At 41.6% G+C, this 25218-nt stretch overlaps 1 protein-coding gene across 1 annotated transcript in view; it reads right to left on the bottom strand.

The window, feature by feature from the left end:
* TRABD2B (TraB domain containing 2B) overlaps positions 1–25218 on the bottom strand; it is a 352534-nt gene that overhangs the window by 164358 nt on the left and 162958 nt on the right. Inside the window, exons 3-4 of the mRNA XM_040360538.1 lie at positions 24889–25035; positions 1981–2155 (exon numbers count right to left, since the gene is read on the bottom strand). Coding sequence (XP_040216472.1) covers positions 1981–2155; positions 24889–25035 — 322 coding nt within the window. The remainder of the gene's footprint in view (positions 1–1980; positions 2156–24888; positions 25036–25218) is intronic.

Raw genomic sequence — 25218 nt, 5'->3', positions numbered from 1 at the left:
CAAAAGTGATATGGTCCAGAAATATTTAGACAGAATAAAGGTGGATAAAGCACCTGGACCTGATGGCATCCACCCACGGATCCTAGGTGAGTTGAGCTCTGTCATTTCAAAGCCACTGTATCTAATATTTAGGGACTCATTAATGACAGGAATAGTACCACTGGATTGGCGTAGAGCCAATGTGGTGCCTATATTTAAAAAGGGAACAAAGTCTTTACCAAGTAACTATAGACCTGTTAGTCTAACTTCTATAGTTGGGAAGATACTGGAACGTTTAATAAAAGACCATATGGATGAGTTCTTGCAGGAAAAAAACTATTTAAGCAGCAGACAACATGGATTCATGAAAGACAGAAGTTGTCAGACAAACCTGATTTCCTTTTATGAAGAGGTAAGTAAAACCCTGGACAGAGGAGTGGCTGTGGACGTGATATATTTGGATTTTGCAAAAGCGTTCGATACAGTTCCGCACACACGGCTCATGTGTAAGGTAAGGTCTACAGGATTGGATATATCAGTTTGTAAATGGATAGAAAATTGGCTGAAAGACAGAATTCAGAGAGTCGTGGTTAATGATTCTTACTCTGAATGGTCCAAGGTTATCAGTGGTGTACCCCAAGGTTCAGTGCTGGGACCCTTACTTTTCAATATATTTATAAATGATATTGGGTCTGGGATCAAAAGTAACATTTCTGTCTTTGCAGATGACACCAAGCTATGCAGTGGAATAACGTCCTTGCAGGATGTCGCCAATTTACAAGCCAACCTCAATGCTCTGTCTAATTGGGCGACTGAGTGGCAGATGAGGTTTAATGTTGATAAATGTAAAGTTATGCACTTGGGGGCTAAGAATATGCATGCATCATACATACTAGGGGGAGTACTACTGGGGGGATCTGTAGTGGAGAAGGATCTGGGGGTTTTAGTTGATCATAAGCTCAATAATGGCATGCAATGCCAAGCTGCGGTTTCCAAAGCGAGCAAAGTCCTTTCTTGTATTAAGAGAGGTATGGACTCCAGAGACAGAGATATAATTTTGCCCCTGTACAAATCATTAGTAAGACCTCATCTGGAATATGCAGTTCAGTTTTGGGCACCAGTTCTCAAAAAGGATATCGGAGAACTGGAGAAAGTGCAGAGAAGAGCAACCAAACTGATAAGAGGCATGGAGGAGCTCAGCTATGAGGAAAGATTAGAAGAACTAAATCTATTCACTCTTGAGAAGAGGAGAATTAGGGGGGATATGATCAACATGTACAAATATATAAGAGGTCCATACAGTGTACTTGGTGTTGAGTTATTCACTTTACGGTCAACACTGAGGACAAGGGGGCACTCTTTACGTCTAGAGGAAAAGAGATTTCACCTCCAAATACGGAAAGGTTTTTTCACAGTAAGAGCTGTGAAAATGTGGAACAGACTCCCTCCAGAGGTGGTTCTGGCCAGCTCAGTAGATTGCTTTAAGAAAGGCCTGGATTCTTTCCTAAATGTACATAAAATAACTGAGTACTAAGATTTGTAGGTAAAGTTGATCCAGGGTAAATCCGATTGCCTCTCGGGGGATCAGGAAGGAATTTTTTCCCCTGCTGTAGCAAATTGGATCATGCTCTGCTGGGGTTTTTTGCCTTCCTCTGGATCAACTGTGGGTATGGAGTTATGTGTATGGGATTGTATTGTGTTTTTTATTTTGTTTGTTTATTTTTTTTGTGGTTGAACTGGATGGACTTGTGTCTTTTTTCAACCTGACTAACTATGTAACTATGTAACTAACTATGTAACTATGTCTACGTCACCGCGTTCTCTGTCCGCGGGGATTTCGGTTTGATGGTGTGTACAGCCATCAGATCGAAATCTCCGAGCGGACATGTCCGATGAAAACGGTCCGCGGACCATTTTCATCGGACAAGTCCTGTGGTGTGTACGAGGCCTGAGGGTCCCTAAAAGCAACAACAACCAATAGTTACTAAAACAATAAAGTACCTGCGCCAAAAGCAAAGAAAAAACTCTTGTCCCGGTTTTCCTTCAGCAGACCCATTACTCTTCTTGCCATTCTTTCATTCCTCTTATAGATGAGCTCTTGTCTGAAGTAAATGTCTATCTCCTGAGCTGTTATTTGGTCTTGTGATGGTAAAGTATTGTTGATAAATGTGGGGAGCTGCAGGAAATAAATAAATAAACAAATAAATTAGCAAATTGAAAATAGTGCATTCTTTTTATTGCAATACATGCATTTTTATTTGTCCAACTAACCCAATTTGTTTCTAAATCAACAACAATGCTGAAATTCAGACTCTCTATATCCTTTGCATTAGCCGATAATATGATCCCTGCTGAGCAGTCTTGGATCCCTGACCCACAAAGATCTTTATATACTGGATCAGCCATTCTCATCAGTGTTATGTGGAACCCTAGGGTTCCTCTAGAGCAGTGGTTCTCAACCTGGGGTCGGGAGCCCCTCTGGGGTCAAAGAATCCTGGGCTGTTCCTGAAGCCGGCACCACTCTCCCAGCCTTTTTGTGGCCACTCAGCTTGGCTGTCCCTGGAGCCTGTGGCCACCCACTCAGCCTCTTTGCAGCCGCCTATTCAGTTCACGGCATGGGTGGGGGGCAGAGGCTAGAGGTCAGCTGACTGGTGAGGAATGTGAAGTGGGAGGGGCTGGAGGAGACCCTATCTTCTGATTTTGGTATAAGTGTCACTGCTACGAGACAGTGAGTAACATAGGCGTGCACACAGGGTGTAATGTACAGATTTCCCCTGTTGCTTGGATGGAGAGATAGAAGCAGGGGAGATAGAGGCAGGGGAAGCTCTGTCCTTGGTCCCTTTCCCTTTTCCTGTCTCAAAAGTGGGACAGAAGTTATAATAAAAAAAAACTACTGACACCAATCTCTGCCCTACTGGCATCATCCACTGCCCTATTGACATCGTCCACTGCCCTGCTGACATTATCCACTGCCCTACTGGCAATGTCCACTGCCCTACTGACATTATCCACTGCCCTACTGACATTATCCACTGCCCTACTGACATTATCCACTGCCCTACTGGCATTGTCCACTACCCTACTGACACCGTCCATTGCCCTACTGCGATAGATACACACAGACTTATGTGTTTGAACTTCGGGGTGCACACCCTAATGCAGTAGGCTGCGCACACCTATGGTGGGTAACACTACCTGTGATTATAGTTGCCATTAAAAGTCCCCACTACAGTTCTCAGATCAGCAGATGACCTTGATCAAGAGCACCTAAGTGGGCTGATCAGAAGTCCCCCCAGTACTGTTACTGATCCCACCCCCCGCCAATAAATAAGAGAAGGAATAAAAATTGAGAATAGATGGAAGGGAGAGGAAAATAGGGGGGGGGGAAGGGGGAGGAACAAAGAAAAGGGGAGAGAAAGAATAAGAGAAACAACAAGAAATATGGCTAGAGAGAGAGATAGGGAAAAAAATAAACAAGAAATTAGGATAGAGAAAGATAAAAGGGAAAGAAAGGATAACATCCTAAAATGTACCATAAGTGGTTTTTATACTGTACGAGTGGAAGGGACATAGGCAGTGTTAAATGTCCGTGGGTTAGGGGCGCAAATTACTTGTCTTGCCTTGGGTGCTGACAACCCACACTACGAATATTATTTTACTGTTAGGGGTCCCCACAACTTGGGAAATTATATCAAGGGGTCACAGCACTAGGAAGGTTGAGAACCACTGCTCTAGAGGTTGCATAGTTAGTCGGGTAAAAAAAAAAGTCCATCAAATTCCACCAATAGAAAAAAATAAATAAATAAATAGAGTAAATAGATAGAAAAACACCATATACAGAATCCTCTACCCATAGCTGATCTCCTAGGTTGATGATGGTTCTATGTGCTGAGATTGACTGATCTTCCATTTTATGGTGGTTGCATAGTTCCTGGGCCAATGACACTGGGCAGAGAAGGCTACATGACACCAATTACCTTTTTAGATGTCTGACCCCCACGGTAGGGGATATTCCTCTCATTGGTCACCAATATAAGGGACATTTTTACCACTGACACACAATACAATTTCAAGAGTTCCTCTGGGGTAAAAAGCCATACCAAGAATATGCCTCTCCTGAGGTCAGTGCCATGGAACACAGCTTAAAACAATACATCCTTGATGCAATCTTTCCAATACACAGTGTGGTACCTTAAGGCTACTTTCCCACTGAGACGCTTTACAGGCGCTAAAAATAGTGCCTGCAAAGCGCCTCTCCTGTCACTATAGTGTGAAAGCTCGAGGGCTTTCACACTGGAGCGGTGCACTGGCAGGATGCTAAAAAAAAGCATCTTTGAGGCGCTTCTAAAGCGCCCCTGCCCATTGAAATCAATTTTCAGCCGTTAGCGGGGGGTTAAAACCCGCTAGTGGCCGAAAAGTGCTGCAAAAATGATGGTAAATCGCTGCTAATAATATTGGCGCTTTACCGCTGACGCCCGCCCCAGTGCCCTAAAGCCAATTTGACCAACTCCCTGGGCAAATTACAGTTCAAGTCCCCTTGACTTCCATTTTCCCAATGATTTGCTGGATTTCTTTATCTAGTTCTTATGCTTGGTCGATTTCTCCCCCCCCCCCCTCCTTTCCCTACATTATCATTTTCCTTATCTTGACGCTAGGCTATCACTATGCTTAAGCTTTAAGTGGCATTTATATTCTGCAAATAAGGTTACTTTGTTATATAATCTTCTGTTGAGAGTCATCCAACCTACGTGTTAATTTTCTCTCCACGTTCCATGCAGGAAAACTTATCACTACAATTATGCAGGAAGGGTTTGCTAATACTATTCATTGTAATGCTTGTTTTACTTATTTTGCATTTAACGGTAGCCCTGTACCTTTATTCATATGGCATTGTTCATTGATAATGGTGAACAAATCCCATTCAATTTTATTATGCTGTCTTTATCTTAAACTCTGAATAAACACATTTAAAAAATAAATAAAGTCACCTGAGGTTCGGCTGGGAACCCGTTAATCACTTCTGGGAGTGTCGATCTCTGTGGTCCCCAACATCTCCCACAAGTTCCTCCTGCTAACCTCATGGCACGAAAAACTGAGAGGTGTGGGCGGGGGAGGGGGGGAGGATAGAGGTAACTAAACTCATGTTTACAGGTATGGTCCTTTGAAATGCAGTTTATGAAAAAGTCACTTTAAACATGTCCTTATAAAGATCTGGCTTTTGTAAGCCCGAAAATCTTCTCTGATTCTGGTTTCACGTTTTTACAAAAGATTCAACTTCTGGGCAAAGCCGTGCCAAGTTGCAGTAATAATGAAGTAGTGCTTGATTACATACAATTGGATCATTGTGCAATCATGCAAGATTAATTCAATGTGTTACTAGTGAAGTTTACACAACAGGGAGTCAATTGTTTAATCTGTTTAGTGATTGATCTCTAGTGACCAATTGCTATTTATTGAAGCAGCCAAATTGAGCTAGTGGTAGTAAACCAAGGCTGTTGTAAAAAAAAAAAAAAAAAAAAACACCTGCAATGGCACTGACAAAGGCAATGGTATAATGTGCCAGTATGCACCGCATACTAGCACATTATGAAATACTCACCTTGGAATGAAGCCCTTCAGTGTTGTGCTGTCACTGCTGAGAGGGCCGACATCTTCCCCGGATCTTTCTTCTGGGTTTGCACGCTCCAGCTATGTGATTGGCCGGAGCCGAGATGATGTCACTCGGTTCCCGGGACGAAGCTCTGAAGGTTCGGCAAGGTATGCCAGATCCTTCAGAGCGCATGCAGGGTGAATATCTCCTAAATGGTGCACGTTTAGGAGATATTCATTTTACCTACGGGTAAGCTTTATTATAGGCTTACCCAGTGGTAGCCTGTCCATAGAGGGCGCACGGGCGCCCCCCTAGGCGCCCCCCTATCCATGCGTCTGGCCCGCTGATCTACATATCAGTGGTGCCGGACCATGGATTCAATGCGGGGTGGGTGTATTTTTGAAGCACGTGAATAGGCTTAAAATAAGGGTGGCCTTGGAGCGCAGATCAATGCGCTCCGAGGTCACCCAGTTGTGTGACCATAGCAAGTGAATTATTGCCATTTTCACACTAAAGTTCCTCCCCGCCAATCAGGAGTCAGGTCTGTAAGACCAGTAACACACCTCCTGTATTAGACGTTACCACGCACGGGAGCGGAGAACAGCGCCAAATTCAAAAAGGTAAACAAAATCCTTACATACATTGTACTGTAATCTTATAGATTACAGTACTGTATGTAAAAAATACACACACCCCTTGTCCCTAGTGGTTTCCCCAGTGTCCTGCATGTACTTTTATATAATAAAAACTGTTCTTTCTGCCTGCAAACTGTAGATTGTCCATAGCAACCAAAAGTGTCCCTTTATGTCAAAAATGGTTTTAGAGCAGCTAGAAAACAGCGATAATAAATTATAATCACTTGCAGAATTGAGCGATATCGATTTGTGGGGAAATTTGTCACAAAAAAATAAAAGTAATGACAGCGACAATTCTGCAACTGAGCAAATTTCAGTGATTTTGAGTTGATTACGTTATTGAATAATTTTTATTATAATTATATTATTATTTGTTATAATTATTTATAATTATTTATTATATTAAAATTTATAATTTTGTTTTTAAAAAAATATCATACCCGGGATGCCTACTAGACTCTTGTTTGGTCAGATTTAAGTGAGTTATTCCTAAAAACTACAGTATAAAACGCCAAATTTCCTTGCAAATAATGGTACCTCTTTCAGCACCTTTTTTTCTGAAATAATCATACCGCCAGGGAGGTTAAAAAGAAAAACTTTTTTTAAATGAACTTTTTGGTTTTATACATTTTTGGTTGACTTTTGTAGTTGATTTTGTGGACGATTGTATGACTCTTTCTCATGGAGAATTGATGGTTTGTTTTTTTATTCTACCTGAACCTTTGAAAGCATGAAGCATGACATGCACCTAAATATTTTGGCACCAAAGGGGTCCCATCTCACAACTTGTTGGAAATCACACATCCCCGCAGCCCTTTACTCAATGTCTTCTAAGTCAGTTGTACTGGAAATGACTGGAAAAGACAACATGCTGGCATTTTCTTAAACAATATGCTCTTTAAGTTTAATGAAGAGCAGAAGCAGCCCTACGCCTACCTTAGCAGACATTCCACCTACACCAGACACCCCTTCTGGTGAGCAGTTCTGACATACAAAGCATTTTACCACCACAAACAAGTCAGACAGTTGAGTGCCTTGCCAGGCCATTGTTGAGGCTTTTAAAGTGGACAGTGGATTAAATGCAAACATTAGGCGCGCACAATAACCGCCAAATGACTCGAATTCACAGCAAAACTGTCAAAACATTGGGGACAGAGTACCCCGCAGACCTGTGCAATCTGTCTCCGACGGTTTTGTTTGATGTAAAAGGACATTTCTTTATGTTCTATAAAACAAACCTTAATTATGATTGATGGAGCCATGTATAGACCGGCCCGGGATGCCGCGAATGTAAAAGGTAGCCATTCACATTACCTAAACATCTGACAAAGACGGATCGCAATCACGACTCATTATACCATATATAGTGCAGTCAGTTTAAATATACATTACTCATGTATTGTGCTGTGCAGACGCTTATTTCTGTCGGCGCTAACCCTTTCACTGCCAGGGGCCCTCCTGGAGAAATTTAAACGGGAAAGAATAGGGAACGATTTTTTTTTTTTGTAAAATTTTCTTGTACAAAATACATTTTTGGTAGAAAAAAATAACTTAAAGGGGTTGTAAACTCTCGTGTTTTTTCACCTTAACGCATCATATTTGTAATTTTGTCCGAAGGGCGTTGGCCATGAACTTGTTCTGCATACAGACAGCAGAACTTTTTCAACCAACATACAGGAAACAACGTTGTTTTTCAGCTCTTCACCACCCTTTGAGTGAGTGAGTAACTTGTATAGAGCTACAAATGCGAACTAAATCGCCTCAAGGTGGTGTATCCAATGTCGTCGTCCAGCCACGCTTCAGAACAGATGGGCCTTAAGGGCCAGATCCACAAAAGGGATACGACGGCGTATCTACTGATACGCCGTCGTATCCCTATTTCTATCTTTGGAACTGATCCACAGAATCAGTTTCCAAAAGATAGGGAGAAGATCCGACATGTGTAAGGGACTTACACTGTCGGATCTTAGGATGCAATACCTCGGCCGCCGCTGGGGGCATTTCTCGTCGAAATGCCGCTTCGGGTATGCAAATTAGCACTTACGGAGATCCACAAAGCTTTTACGCTTCGTTTTTTCTCCGTAAGTATTAGTTTGCAATCGCAATATTAGGGCTGCTTTTACAAGGCCTAAACTGTTTAGGCCTTGTAAAAGTAGACCCTTCTTTTTATTTTCAAATTTTTTTTTTCCGCCGCAACTCGTATTTTTTTTTACGCCCGTAACGATTCTCAAAACCCGGCGCAACGTAAAACCGCGCAAAGCACGTCGTGAGCATGCGCAGTACGTCCGGCGCGGGAGCGCGCCTAATTTAAATGGGACTCGCCCCATTTGAATAGGAACGCCTTGCGCCGGCCGGATTTAAGTTGCACAGCCGAAAATTTCTAGGTAAGTGCTTTGTGGATCGGGCACTTAGGTAGAAATTTTGCGGCAGTGTAACTTAAATGCGAATATTTAAGTTACGGCGGCTGGCTGTGGATCTGGCCCTAAGTTTTTTTCTGAAGGCCCGATGTTTTTTTTCCATCCGAATATCTTGGACTGCGAATCTTCGTTCTCCTTTAGATTTGTAGCGGGACTTGGGGATGTGGAGGAGGTTCTGATTAGTTGATCGGAGGACCCGATTTGGGGTGTAGTGTTTTATTTTCTCGCATAAGTATTGTGGCACATTTCCTTGCGTGCATTTGTGGGTGAGGCAGAGGGTCTTGAATGTCACCCGATCCTTTACGGCTAGCCAGTGGAGGGTCCTCATAACCAGGGAGATTGATTTCCACGTTTTTTTACCCGTTACCAGTCTGGCTGCAGTGTTCTGGACAACTTGTAGATGAGAAATCTGGTATTTCGGTAGTCCTAGGTAGAGGAAATTTGCGTAGTCAAGTTGGGCAACTTCTGCTAATGTTGTCAGATTGTTAGCATCGGAAAACATTCCACGGATTTGTGTGTATGAGGCTTAACCACATCCCTACCGCCCATAGTCATATGACGTCCACAGATGGGATCTCCCATCCTGGTTGGATGTCATGTGACGTCCTGGGTTTCCTGGCCTTCTAGGGGGCGCACGCGTTTGCCCGTGGCATCGCGCGGGACCCGGTGCACGTGTCCGCAATCACGGCAGGACTGTGGATCTGTGTGTGTAAACACACAGATCCACGGTCCTGTCAGGTGAAGAGACCAATATGTGTTCCCAGTACACACGAACACACATCGGTCTCCTCCCCTTGTGAGTCCCCTCCCCCTACAGTTAGAATCACATATTAGGGAACATACTTAACCCCTTAACCCCTTCAGCCTCCCCCTAGTGTTAACCTCTTCCCTGCCAGTCACATTTATACAGTTATCAGTGCATTTCTATAGCACTAATCGCTGTATAAATGTGAATGGTCCCAAAAATGTGTCAAAGGTGTCCGATATGTCCGTCGCAATGTCACAGTCACAATAAAAATTGCAGATCGCCACCATTACTAGTAATTTTTTTATAAAAATGCAATAAATCTATCCCCTATTTTGTAGACGCTATAACTTTTGTGCAAACCCATCACGCTTATTGCTATTTTTTTTACCAAAAAAAATGCAGAAGAATACATATCGGCCAAGAGAGAAAAAAAAAATTTTATAGATTTTTTGTGGATATTTATTATAGCAAAAAGTAAAAAATATTGAATTTTTTTCAAAATTGTCTCTCTATTTTTGTTTATAGCGCAAAAAATAAAAACCGTTAATCAAATACCACCAGAAGAAAGCTCTATTTGTGGGGAAAAAAAAGGACATACATTTTGTTTGGGTGCCACGTCGCACGACCGCGTAATTGTCAGTTAAAGTGACGCAGTGCCGAATCGCAAAAAGTGCTCTGGTAAGGAAGGGGGCAAGTTCTTCTGGGGCTGAAGTGGTTAAGAAGCATTCTTCCTTCTGACCATCCCACTAATGTACCATGAGCTGTAGATATAGTAACTATTACCAGGGGTTCCCTGGGACCAAAAAGTTATTTCAAGGGTTCCTCCATTTTAAAAAGGTAAAGAATATCTGCTCTGTGGAGTTGATTTCCTAAAGGTAAATAGACTGTGCACTTTGAAAGGGGAGTTGCACTTGTAAGTGAATTTTCCCTCCAGAGATTAGTGAATGAGGTAAAGCTCTGCTGACTTCTATCATTCAGGCAAAAAATATGTCTAAAGCCTCGTTCGTACACACGATCGGATATCTGATGGAATCTAATCCGAGGGATTTTTTCATGGATATCTGATGGAAGTTGACTTTCATCAGTCTTGCCTACACACCATCAGTCAAAAATCCAACCGTGCCAAAACGCAGTGACGTAAAACACTACGACGTGCTGAAAAAGTTCAATGCTTCCGAGCATGCGTCAAATTGATTCTGAGCATGCGTGGATTTTTGACCGATGGACTTCCACACAGAGGATCGTTTTTTTCTCCAAAGGAAACATTTAAAACATGTTCTATTTTTTTTTCACCGATGGAAAACAAACCGATGGGACTCACACACAATCGGTTTGTCCGATGAAAACAGTCCATCGGTCTGTTTTCATCGGACAAACCGATCGTGTGTACAGGACTTTATTATTTTCCTTGGATGTGATTGGATATTCTTTACAAAGTAGAAATTTCACTAAACTCTGGAGTAAATTCCCTTGCGAAGTCTCTTTTCCCTTAGTAAATCAAGCCCTATAGGTGTTGCTAATAGTTGACAATAAGCACCTTTCTAATGGGGTAATAAACCAGTGGGAATCGGTCAGTTCAGAGGTATGCACGGCCTCCATAGATCTCCCTAACGCCTGTGTATCCATTAAGAGAAGACAGATGATCATTCTACCCTAAGTTACAGGCTACCGTAGTCTAATCAAGCTTCCAGCTGCTGTGATGCCTGGTACATTAATCATCCTAACTTCTCTTGGCTGCTTAGGATCATGACATGCACTATGATTCATTGGACTCACTGTAGTTAGGCAGCTGTTGGTATACTGATTAATATAGCCGTTTGCCTCCTTAACGGCTAGACAGTCCAAAGTAATTAGCAGGCAGTTACCCACCATCACAGCTCGAAACTGAAAGACTTTATGAGTTCAGAAATCTCCCCAAACTGCTTAGTGGGGGACAAGTCAACTTTCCATTTTCTATCAATTTTCACCAGTTCAAGGAAAAGCGACAGGGTGGTGGTCTTAAGTACAAGAACCAAGCCACTAAGTTGCAAACATACAACACTGAGCTGAATGTCTCCAATTAATGAGACACTGTTTGTGGATAGGCCACATGTAGAGATGTCAACCAAAGTATATTTTAATTAATATAAGACACTTTAAAATCTCATAGATGTTTTGTTTATGAAGACAGCAGAAACTCCCAAGACTCAGAGAGGATATCTTACCCAGGGCCATGAATAGTATAGGAGTTAGACATGTGCAAGTTGTTTAGTTCCAAATTCATTTTTTAACGATTTTTGACAAATTAGTTAATTCCGAAATTTTGAATTTCCAAATTTCGGAATTTCGGATTTTGGAATTTCGGAATTTTTTAAATTCGGAATTTCGGAAATTCGAAAATTGGAAATTTCAAAAATTCGAGATTCGAAAATTCGAAATTGCAAAATTAAAAAATCCAAAATTTTAAAATCTAAAATTCGAAAATGGGAAGTTTGGAAAGTTGAATTTTTTTTCTATCAGTTTTTTATCCATAGGAAACATTTAAAACATGTTCTATTTTTTTTCACCAAAGGAAAACAAACCGATGGGGCTCACACACAATCGGTTTGTCCGATGAAAACGGTCCATCGGTCTGTGTGTACATGGCTTTAGGGGACTAAGGCCCCATACACACGAGAGGATTTATCCGCGAATACGGTCCAGTGGACCGTTTCCGCGGATAAATCCTCTCGAGGATTTCAGCGGATTTCTCTGCGATGGAGTGTACTCACCATCGCATTGAAATCCGCGCCGAAATCCTCTGGCGATGACGTGACGCACTGTCGCCGCGATTATGACGCGGCGACGTGCGCGACGCTGTCATATAAGGAATTCCACGCATGCGTCGAATCATTACGACGCATGCAGGGGATCCCTTCGGACGGATGGATCCGGTGAGTCTATACAGACCAGCGGACAGGGTGGCTTTAATGCTGTAGTCCAGGTAAATGCCTAAAAATAAAGATTAAATACATATATGGGAGCTATTTAACTGCCAAAGCACTTGTATGTCCTTCCAATGAATTCTGAGATTTACACAGACCTGCTAGACAGGCACTGCTTCATCTGTATAAATAACAAATACAATGGTGTTCATTCCCTATACCCAGCCTGCTGACTGGTCAAAGAATGAGCAGCAGCAGAGTGAGTTGGTCATCCCCCTGCTTACTATGTTCTCTCCACTTATCAGCATGCTTCTTGTCAATAAATTTGCATGTAGCACACCTAGTTGGCTCTCTTCCTCACTTGATCTCAAGTGGACACTCGGTACACACTCTAGTTGTATTAAAAATATATTATACTGAACACGTTATTGAAGTGATAATAAAAACACATAGAGCCGTGGATTGACCCCCCCCCCCCCCCGATCTCTCCTCGCGGTTAATGATCATTTTGAAAGACGAGCAACTTTTTTTTCAAATTCTGACTTGGTTTGCGAGTGTTGTCTTGCAAAATGAGCAGAATTCAAGCTAATGGGGTGTGCAGTACCGCATTTAGCCTGAGGTGCGGGGGCGCTGGAGCCGAGCGGAGCCAATCAGAAATACTCGGAAATACCCCGTTCCTGGGTGTTTCTGAGCTCTTTCCGAGGGTTTCCAAGGTCAGCTGAGCTGTCCCCGATCATTTCCGAGGCTCTCTGGCGCCCCCCACCTCTGGCCACATGCGGTATTGCATGCCATTGAAGTCAATGCGGAACAAATTATTTTCATTTCCATTAACTTCAATGGGGAAACTCGCTTTGATATGCGAGTGCTTTGGATTACGAGAATTCTCCTGGAACAAATTATGCTCGTAATCCAAGGTTCCACTGTATATATAAATATATATATATATATATATATATATATATATATATATATATGTATATACTGTATACAGCATGTATACACACACACTTTTTGTTAAGGCATTTTCCCTGGAATTGACCACAAATAAAAAGAATCTTGACAGATGTTTTCCTCCCTCCACCTTTATCAGATCCTCCCCCATATATTTTTATCTTTCTTCTGATAGGAAATGTTTGAGATTTTACATGCACGTCTCTGACTTTTTTTTGGAGATTAAAAAAATGATTTGTGTCCAATTCAAACCCATTTTATCATTCAAAAGGATTTTTAAAGGATTTCAGGAAGGATCGGTACATTATCCATAGCCATTTGTGCATACCAAGATGGTTTCTCACTCAGACAACTTGGTAATATTCCAAAGTATCATTTCCTTTCGTTTTATAACATTTAAAATGAATATTGAAAAAAGTCAGTACGTGCAAAACCAATGGCACTTTATTTTTTTTGTGCAATCATTTTTTTTTAGCAGAAAGAGTTGCAACACCAAATGAAATTTTCACCTGAAACCCAAATTGTTCAAGCGTGAAACAAAACATTTTTTAACTCCCAAAAGCCTAATTCTAACTAAAAAAGTTACCATAAAACTTTGTCTAAAGCCAAGTTTTCTTTCTTTTTTTAATTGTATTTTATCATTCAATAGTGTGGTTAGGGAGTAAAACCCCTGTTATGTTATTTATGCTGTCTGTGTCCCTATCAGGGACAGTAACTCTTTCAATTTGTCCCTTTTGGCCACTGTCACAAACTAAACGTAGAGAATAATGCAAATTTAAGAATGGTCAAAGGAACAAATTGTCCAATAGAAACACTTGTTCCAGTGTCAACGTTCTAATGCCATGTACACACGATCGGAATTTTCTACAAGAAAAGTTCGATGTGAGCTTTTGGTCAGAAATTCCGACCATGTGTAGGCTCCATCGGACTTTTTCTGTCGGAATTTCCGACAGGGCTAATTCTCAAGCTTTCCGACGGAAAAAGTTCTTGTCGAAAATTCTGATTTTCTGTATGCAATTCCAACGCACAAAAAAAACACGCATTCTCGGAATCAAGTTGACGCATGCTTGGAATCATTGAACTTCATTTTTCTCGGCTCGTTGTAGTGTTGTACGTCACTGCGTTTTTGACGGTCGGAATTTTGTCTGACAAGCTTGAGTCAACATTCCGTCGCAAAAAAAATCCACGGTTTTCTTGTCAGAATTTCCGATCGTGTGTACGCGGCATAAGGGGGAATTTCCCTTACTGGAGACATGTTCTATCACTCCCTGTTTCTACAGGACAGGAAGAAAAAAAAGAGAACCTGATGGGGTTTCAAATATTTCAATATGAAAAAAGTGCGACATTGTACCCAAATACAATTTATGACCTTTTTTTCCCACAAATAGAACTTTATTTTGGTGGCATTTGATCAGCTCTGCGGTTTTTATTTTTTGCACTATAAACAAAAGAAGAGCGACAATTTGGAAAAAAATTGAAGTTGTTATAGCTGCAAAGGATGGGCCGACTCAATATTGAACCCTACGGATTAAGGTCCCATACACACTATTATATTTTCTGCAGATTTTTGTCTTCGGGATTTACCAAAACCATATAGTATGAGGTCAAAACATAAGGCTGCTTTCACACTGAGGTGCTTTGCAGGCACTATAGCGCTAAATATGGTGCCTGTAAAGAGATCGCTTTGCAAGGCATTTTAACCCTTTTTCGGCCGCAAGCGAGGATTAAAAGTGCACCCCTGGCGGCCGAAAAGCATGCTTTACCGCCGACGCCCCCAACGCCTTGGTGCGAAAGTAGCCTTTGAGTTTTAATTTGTATGCAATCAGGCAGGCCCCTGCACTACATGGTTTAGGTAAATCTGAAGACAAAAATCTGCAGAAAATCTAATAGTGTGTACGGGGCTTAAGACTGGGATGTCATTAACCACTTCCATACCGGGCACTTACGCCCCTTCCTGCCCAAGCCAATTTTCAGCTTTCAGCACTGTCGCACTTTGAATGACAATTGCGCGGTCGTGCTACACTGTACCCAAACAATTTTTTTATCATTTTGTTCCCACAAATAGAGCTTTCTTTTGGTGGTATTTGATCACCTCTGCGGTTTTTATTTTTTGCGCTATAAACAAAAGAAGAGTGACAATTTAAAAAAAAAACACTATTTTTTACTTTTTTATTTAATAAATATCACAATTTTTTTTAAAAAAAAACTTTTTTTTTCCTCAGTTTAGGCCGATATGTATTCTTCTACATATTTTTGGTAAAAAAAATCGCAATGATCATATATTGATTGGTTTGCGCAAAAGTTATAGCGTTTACAAAATAGCTGATAGATTTATGGCATTTTTATTTTATTAATTTTTTTACTAGTATTGGCGGCGATTTGCGATTTTTTTACTGTCACCGTGACATTGCGGCGAACACATCGGACACTTTTGACACGTTTTTGGCGCCATTCACATTTATACAGCGATTAATGCGATAAATATGCACTAATTACTGTATAAATGTGACTGGCATTCAAGGGGTTAACACTAGGGGGTGAGGGAGGGGTTAATATGTATACCTGAATTGTGTTCTAACTGTGGGGGAAGGGGGGTGACTGGGGGAGGTGACCGATCTATGTCCCTATGTACAAGGGACACAGATCGGTCTCCTCTCTCCCCTGACAGGACGTGGAGCTCTGTGTTTACACACAGAGCTCCACGTCTTGTCCCTGTAGCCGCCGATTCCGAGTGCCTGGCGGACATCGCGACCGCCAGGCACGCGCATCGGCATCTCGGGGACGCGTCGGGCGCGCTCGCGCGCCCCCCAGTGGCCGCAAGAATACAGGATGTCAAATGACGTCCTGTTGAATATTCAGAGTCACCGTGGAGCCGTCATTTGACGATGGCCCGGTACTCTAGTGGTTAATGTTCATATGCGTGTAATGGCAGGTGTCCCAATACTTTTGGTAATATAGTGTATATCTTATTAGTTGTTTTATATAATGCAATTAACATTTATGTGTAAATCTTCAAGGTAAAATAAAACACCACAAACTGACCTTTTTAAAAATGTATGTATTTGTTTTCATAAAGTTCCCTTAAATATCTATTTGTGGAATCAGAGCTGAGCACGAAAACATTGGAATAATTTTCTTACACAGTAAATATATTTTCCAGATTTTACTCAGGAACATAAGCGAATAAACATTTATATTAGTTTTTTTTGTAATACTTCTGGGGTATTTCTCATTAAGATTCCTTGCCTCTGTACAAACATTCATCCAAATAATAAATGGCAAGCCCTGTGATATGTGTTGTTGCATATTAAAGTGCACTTAATGAATTAAACACTTGCTGTGATCCAATTTGCTGAAAATCAAATGCACATGTGCCAATGTTTTTCGTGCAAGAATCTTGAGCACCTTTCAAACAATAATATAATCCTGCTGGGTGATTTCATGACTGCCACTTAAAAATGACTGGTATGGTGTAATAAATGAAAGTTACATCACCTGAGAGCTGAAAATGTATAGGGAAAATCCAATTTCTTAAAAAATTACTAAAATATATATAATTGCTACACAAGCCATTTTTCTAATTGAATGTTATTAAAAATTGCTTTTCCATTTGCAGTCTGCAGCCGACCATGGTGTGTCTAACTGCCAAAAAAATTCAAATGCTTATTTATTTTATTCATTTTGCATAGCCTGCGCTATTTCCATCAACACTTTGTAGAGAACATTAACCCATTTACTGTACATCAGCTCCAAAGAAAAGTGTTCAATCCAACACCTCTTTACCCATGGCCGTATTTGTTAAGCCTCATACACACACATGGTTTTATCAGCAAAAAAACTGCTGGCAGAGCTTTTTGCCGAGAAAACCGCTCGTGTGTATGGTTTCTCGTCGAGAAAACTGTCGTGAATCTTGATGAGAAAATGCTAGCCTCGTACACACGCATGGTTTTCTCGGCAAGAACCAGCAAGAAAACTGCTGACAAAGCTTTCTTGCCGAGTAAACCGTGCGTGTGTATGAAGCTTTGAGGTTTCTCATCAAGAAAACTGCCCAGAATCTCGACATTGAAAATAGAGAACCTCTCTGTTTTCCTGCCGAGAAACCTGAGGGTCTGTATACTTACCTGTTGCTGTGGAAACCCGCACATGCTCGAAATGACTTTGACGCATGCACTGTAGCTTCCAAGGAATAGGTAGATGGCGGCGATGGCATCGAATGTGACAAGCGCATGCTCGTCATACTCGATGGTGTCACCGCGTTCGTGCCATTTAAAAGAACGGCAGTTCTTTTGAGTTGAGTGTGTGTACACTCGGCCAGCAAGAGATTCTTGCCAAGAATCTCATCAGGAAAAACAAAGTTTTTTTCCTGACGAGATTCTGGCCCGTATGTACAGGGCTGCTCTCTACAGGGCCGATCCTAGGCAGGGTGCTTTGCACCCAGGCGCCTACAGAGGTGGGGGCGCCAAAGTGCCAGAGTTCTCCCCTCCCTCCTTCTTTCCTTGTTTGTGTCCGTCCAGAAGTAGTGTTTTGAGCATAGGTGTGTGTCCGTCCAGAACTGATGTGTGAGCATAGGGCAGCCGTCCAGCCTGGCAGGGCTCTTCCTGACACAAGGGTTTTAGTTTTCAGTGGCTGCTGAGTGCTGATGTGCAGGAATGAATTCCTCACACTGGGAGTCTTGGATCCTGCACTGTCTCCTCCAACTCTAGTTGGAATGCCTCCCCCTCCCATCTCTATCTCAGGCTGCACAGAGATAGAACCAAGGTGAGTCACAGTGTTCGGTGTGCTGTGTGCAGGAGGATGGCATCCCCAGCATCCCTTTACATGTGCTCTGGGCTGCCCCTGCTCTAGATGTTTTATGGCATGATAGATTGCATAGGATACACAGCCCCTGTCCCTTCCTGCGCCTTAGTAGTCCAGCTACAGATGTGATGTATAATGAGATGTACCAAGAGCCCTTTCACACTGAAAATGCTGGGGCGTTGGCGGTAAATGGGGAGGAGTTAGTAAAATGACCACGCTTATGTGGGGCGCCAGAAATATTTCTGCACCCAGGCGCATGTGACCCTAGGATCGGCCCTGGCTCTCTATTTTCTCGTTGGGAGTCTCAAATTTCTCGTCTTGATTCTCGTCGATTATGATGAGAAAAACGTTTGTGTGTATGCTTTTCCGAGTCTTAAAAAAACGTGCATGGTCAGAATCAAGTATTAGACGGAAGCGCACCTTCTGGTAAAACTAGCGTTCGTAATGGAGATTCACACGCTGTAAAAGACTGAAAAGCGCGAATTGTCTCTCAACAAACTTTTACTAACACGCAGTAAAACGAGATTAGCAAAAGCAGCCCAAAGGGTGGCACCAGTGGAATGAAACTTCTCCTTTATACTGCTGTTGTATGTGTTGTACGTCACCACGTTTTAGAACGACGAGATTTTGGCTTGACAGTGTGTATGCAAGAAAAGCTAGACAAAAATCCCGTCAAGCTTGACAAGAAACCCGTTGAGAAAAACAAAGTTTTTTTACGACAGGGTTCTCGCCTGTGTGTACAGGGCTTAAGAGATAGCTGTCAGTGCAGATAATTAAGTGCTACAGATTTTTTTTTAAGAGGCTATAGTTTTACAGTACTCTAAGCCGACAGTTTTTGAAATATTTTGACCCAGACTTGCGGATGACATCTGTTTTCAGCACGGCTTTGTCTACATGAAGAAGTTATCTGCACCCAAAGCAGTAGCCTTTTAAGTCTTGTCCCAATCCTGCAAATAATGTCAAAGAGATCTATGTGTTGACAAGATAATCTGGAAATACTCTGATTATTACCTAGACGTATGATTTATCTTTAATAAATAAACTCCTCCACCATGACAGAGGCCTTCTACTTTTCACTGTCTTTCCATATTGCTTCAAGATCTGGAGCATCAGAATTTCATTTTGTGTTTCATTTATCAAGGATCATGATATTGCTTCAGCCCGGCCCAGAACATCTGCTTCTCAGATCCCTCAACTCTGCTTCCACTTAGGCTTCTCCTATAAGCCGCAGAGCCGCTTAGAAACCATGACACTTTTATTACCGGAGATTACCACATATTTACTGGATGAGTCGGCCATCGTATGTGTACCTTACATATCGGCATTAGCTGGCAGGAAATAGGTGGAGTCTGGCCAGTTTGATCGCAGTAGGAGTTAAAGGGTTAGTTCACCGTTGTATTAAAATGTACTATGTAATAAAGGGTCCCCAGTATAGTGAAATTTCCATTAGGAGAGATCTGCCATGTCATGTGCAAAACGTAAGAACCATTGGGCGCAGCACCAGCATCTAAGGTGTACCCCCAGAATATAAGGAACAAGTGGTGCCCCTCTGATATGCAACCATGCTTGCGCATTGTGCTCTGCTATAAAGACCTTTCTTGTGTAGACATCTAAAGCCCAGGTGCCACTTACTGCTGATGGATGCTACAATCTTAGATATGATGTCAGGAGCTGCAGCTAACCCAGAGTTATCTGTTAACATTCTATAGTATTATCCTTTGCTCCTCCACTGGCAGCTACATAAAAGTTTCCACAGCAAGGTGAGGGGAGGGGTAGAGGAGATCTTGGCCATCAAAGAGAGTATTTGGACACTTCCAGAAGAGGTGAGAAGCACATCTGCCTTGTAGCAATGGGATCCTTGGTTTGAATCCAGACAGGACACTATCTGTATGAAGTTTGCATGTTCTCTCTGTATTTGCATTGGTTGCCTCCAGGTACTCCAGTTTTTTCCCACACAACAAGGACATGCTGGTTGGTTAATTTGCACCTGTCTTAATTTTCCCTAGTATGTGTGCATGTGAGACAGGGACCTTAGATTGTAAGCTAACAATATCAAAATTTGGCTGTGCTCAAATTCTTCACCCAATCTTGGGATTCCAGTGCTTAGACCGTTGCCCCTGCGCGCCATCCAATAGAAAATGCCTCCAAAAGAGTCAGCAACATGGCAAGATCTTCAAAAAGTACAAAAGCTTATCGGCTATGACTAAGGTCAATATGGCTGAAATGCATTCGTAGGTCTGCTAAGTCAGATTTTAGCCTAATGTGCCAATAATATTTTTAACTTTTGGAAGATCTTGCCATGTTGCCAACTGTTTTGGATGGATTAGATTGTAAAGTCCTTGAGGGCAGGAGCTGATGTGAATGTACATTATGTAAAGTGCTGCTTTGTCAGCACTATATGAATTGAATATTAAAAATAAGAGTATAGTAACATGATATGCAAGGAGGGAGGGGGCTGTGCTTCGAAATTGACTGTCCTCAAGTAGTTAATTTTTCTAAGTTCAGAGTCACATTGCAATGAATAAGAATTTATGAAAGCAAAACAATGAAAGTAAACTTTTTAAATACTCGACTTTTTTGGAAATCTCCTACGATCCAATTTGATTTACTAAAGGCCAAGATGCCTTGGATCATAATCAATGAACGTCTCTCTCAATTATTACAAGATAAGATGCCTTTGTTAAAAAAATAAAAATGTGACCCTTGGATCAAATACCTGACAGGTACCAGCTTACCTAGTACAGAAGTCTGCCGGGTTTGGTGACAGTGATCACTTCTACTATCTTTATTTCCTTCATTCTTTTCTCTCTGTACTACGGCTCCCAGAGTATCTGGGGAATTTCCATGGCGAACTGGTGGCCACTTTGAGTTTTGCACCATGTTTATATATCTCTTGTGAGCCTTGCATGGACTGGATAGTGCTACAATGGTGATGGCAGACCTCCAAAATGTGTTGGCCTACGTTTTGATGATTCTCAATTTCGGTTGCCTACACAGAAGTCAGGAATGATTACCGGTACTCCTTTTTTTAACTTCGCTTTGTTAAAAAACACTTGTTCGGCATTGTGAACAGTCGATGATGTGTTGTAATTTTGTATTTTTCTCACAATGTCAAAACTTTAATAAAAAAAAGATTAGAAATGAAATAGTTTGATTTTCCTTAATTTTTTCTGCAATTTTTAGGTTGGTGGTCATTAAGGCATAACCAAGCAGCTTCCATCCTGAAATGTCTTATTTGTAAGCCTGTTTCCATGTGTTCTAGATAAAGGGATCCTGTTAGTGAAATACCTGTTTGTTATTGCCGACATCCCTGCTTCTCTGGCCTCCATGAGGATCGCCAGCTTCACTAATTAATATAATTATCAACCTTGTACCGTGATTTTAGAACTCCTAGCCCACATTTTGCTGTGGGCCAAGACTCACTAAGCAGTAGAGAATGACTGTCTGTTAACTAGCAACTTATTATTGAGGTAATAGGAGTCCAGGGATCCCAATAATTGAGCGATCCTTCAAGTAAACCTTGATTTACCCTGCCATGAATACAGTCATTTTGATTATAATCATCCTCAATAATTTCTAAAGAATAAAGCCAATGAAAACTGTTTATGTTTTCCCAAAACTAAAGTCAAAATATATTTCAGTGGTTGTACTATGTACCGATTGCAGAGTTCATTGACATTCACTGAGCTGCTGAATTGAGAGTGCCTCCGAGAGCTTAGGATGCGGGGGAGTGTGTTAGTGTAGCGACTTATTCTGATAACCATTAAAGTAGCAACCATGTGCCATGGCCCCCCTTTCGAATATAAGCGAGGTCTTGCTCTTAAGCCTCTAGTTATGATGAGAGGACTTACATGCAAATACTCTGAAAGTCCTTATAATTGGGCTTTGTTGCTACACATTCTTGTTCAAATTTTTTCAGACTAAACCAAGAAGCCAATCGCTCACGCGGGCCAGCCAAGGGGACAGGACGGTAATCCCATTATTTCTCGGGGCAAATGAGAGCCACGTGTTGGTCTTTAGCGATGGAAGCTAAAGAGGAAGGAAAATGGATTACAGAGGATGACCAGTGGAGACAGACTGACGCAACATGGTGCTCAGGGGGACTGCAACTGCAGGGAGTAATTGTATATTTTCTAGTATTTAGATTACATTTAGTTTCTTAAAACTGAACTCCAGACTGATATTATAATATATTATAATGCCTGAATTTGACTTAAAACACATTTTTTTTCAGCTCCACTGCATAGGTTAACTGCTCTTTTTGTCTAGGGGTGAACACAGAGCCTATACTCTCCCAATCCTTTAATCCTACAGAAAACGTCACCCCCCATGTCCAGCGGTGGACTGTTCCTGACATCTTCATGTCTATCTGGTCTATGGGTGTGATGACGTCAGGAACAGTCCACCACACAAGACCCCTGGACCGCAGGGGGGCAGGAGCCAAAGGGACCAGTCTTGCACTGGGAGAATAAGAGGATTAGGTGAGTATATCTCCGCTCCCTGTACCCATAGACAAAAACAAGCTGTTAACCCATGTCCTGCGGAGACAGCCCCACTGCATGGGAAAAAAATAATAATTTGCCTGGAGTTCAGCATTAATTTTAGTTCAGCAGGATGATGAAACCAGAGATGGTTTCATCACCCTGCTGCCACTCCATCAACACCCAATCAAGGTTAGAGGCGGGCATGTGACCTAGCTTTGTTGCTTAACTGCAACATAAAAAAATTAGGTCACCAGCCTGTGTGTTAAGGCTCTATTCACACCTGAGCGTAGTGCAGTGACAGCATTTTTTTTGTGTTTTTGTGTTTTTTTAGTGGAGCGTTTTTGGAGCGGCACTATTTGAGTGGGCCTCCCTCCGCTCCAATATTGCTCCAAAGAAGCTCATGTACCAAATCTTGCATGGAGCAAAATGAGCTGCTCCAGCTTGCATGCTGTGTATCATAAGGAAATTATTCCTGACGGCTGCACTTCCAAAAATCATTTTATTGAAGCTTTATATGACCAGTGGTTGACAGTTGGAGCAGGGGGCAAAGAGGTAGACGCATTTCGTGCAATTGTTAGCGCTTAGTCATTACCGCAATTTTGCCGCGATTGCCGAGCGACAAAACACGCTACAATTGCAGCAAAATCGCACCGTGTTTGGGGTGTCATTAAGACATATTGACATTGCAAATGCATTCCTCGTTTTGCTGCGATTATGGAATCACTGTCAGAATCTTGGTAATTCTGCCCGCGATTCAAATGGCCTAGGTGTGAACGGAGCCTCAATCTGAAGACTTGGAGAACAGAAATACAAATCCTTTGCCAGGTAACAAGTGTTGTGTATTTTTTCCAGATGAACAAATTATATTACAGTAAAACCTTGGATTGCGATAATTTGTTCCGGAAACATGCTTGCAATCTAAAGCACTTGTATATCAAAGCTGATTTCTCCATAAGAAATAATGGAAACTCAGATGATTCGTTCCATAACCATTTATTTCTGAAGTCCTTCAGTTTTTAAGCCATATAAAAAGATTATAGCAATGTGACCAGGTTGTGTAACAATAAAATCTCCATCCACAAATGGAAGCCTCCACAAAGGGATTAGAAGCAAAATCCAACAGGAGCTACAGAATATAAAAGAGAAGAGAGTCGCCTCTAAGTGTAGCAATAGGGTTACATTTAATGAAGGTACAACATTTAGCAACTCACATGGTTGATGATTAAAACAGGTACATCTAAGTATGAAGGCATCCGGGGTAAAGCTGTCCACCTCCTCACCGTTGTCAGTCTGCAATTGTGACCGGGAAGACTACCCTGCAATAGTGCGATTTGAAAGCGAGGCTTGATCCGCTCGTGGAGTGCAGCGTGGAAGGGACGACCTCAATGGCGGTGAGGAGAATGGTCTATGTGGACAGCTTTAACCCAGATGCCTTCATGCTTAGATGTGTTTTCATCATCAACCATGTGAGTTGCTAAATGTTGTACCTTCATTAAATGTAATCATATTGACACACTTAGAGGCTCCTCTCTTATCTTTTATGCTCTGTTGTGACATGATGCTACTTGTATATCAAGACATTGCTTGTATATCAAGTCATAATGTATTAAAATAATTTGCTTGTCTTGCAAAACGCTCTCTAACCAAGTTAGGCTCAAACCAAGGTTTTACTGTATCTGCATTTTTATTAGCTGACATTGATGCAATGTTTTTGTGTAGTATACTACTCTGGGTACTGGATTTGAATCTGGGGAATTATCTGCATTGAATTTGTATGTTCCTTCCCCGTCTGTGTGGGTTTCCTATAGCTGCTCTGACTCCCCACATTCCAAAAACACACTGTTAGGTTGACTGATTTCCTTCAAAATGTGAGTGTAGGAAGGTCATTGGATTGTGGACATTTTCACTGGCAGGCACTGAACCTACACTATGCAACCAAACCTTTGTGGACACTTGGGCATGACACCTACTATATGGCCAGAAGTAGGCAGACATCCTCCAGATCATTGAGTTCAGGTACTTCCAGTGATGGGTAGTATAATGCTACAGCATGCAGGGACATGTTAGATAATGGTGCACTTCCAACCTTGTGGTAACATTGTGATCAAGGCTCTTTTCTATTCCAGAATGTCTGTGCCCCTATGTACAAAACCAGCTCCATAACGACATGGTTTGATAAATATGGGTGGTAGAGTATTACTTGCTCGACACCCACTTATCCCTTCAAAAAAATCTTACAAAAGTGGTCTTTAGTTTTCTTCATCTGACTAAAATACAGATCTCCTTAGTGTGCATATCTGTAACAAGTTATTATTCAAAAGGAATAAAAAGGTTTCATGTCACTTATTTTACATCAGTGACATTAATCTCAACATAGTATATACCTGATGTGTGTCCTGATTGAAGATGATAGAGTTGAGGTCTCCACAGTTGTAATGCTTGATGAGGTCTTCTGTTGTGTAAGGGGCTTGGAAGCTCCCAGCCCGTAGACTCTCATGCTGCAGCAATGTCTGGTTTAAAGCAAATAAAACCTGAAAGTAAGAAAAAAAAATTCACAAAGTTAGGCTCTATCTTCATAATATATAAGCTTATTTAATAGCGCAGCCGACTTTAGAGCATCCAATCATATTTCTGTAGTTAACCAATAAAGGTAAATTCCAACTGGTTGGTTTAGTTTACGGCATTCTGTACACAGTGCTCAATACCTTATTGCC

Source organism: Rana temporaria, chromosome 7, assembly GCF_905171775.1.
Source record: "Rana temporaria chromosome 7, aRanTem1.1, whole genome shotgun sequence".
Classification (NCBI taxonomy): domain Eukaryota; kingdom Metazoa; phylum Chordata; class Amphibia; order Anura; family Ranidae; genus Rana; species Rana temporaria.
This window is presented reverse-complemented; position numbering and strand designations above follow the sequence as displayed.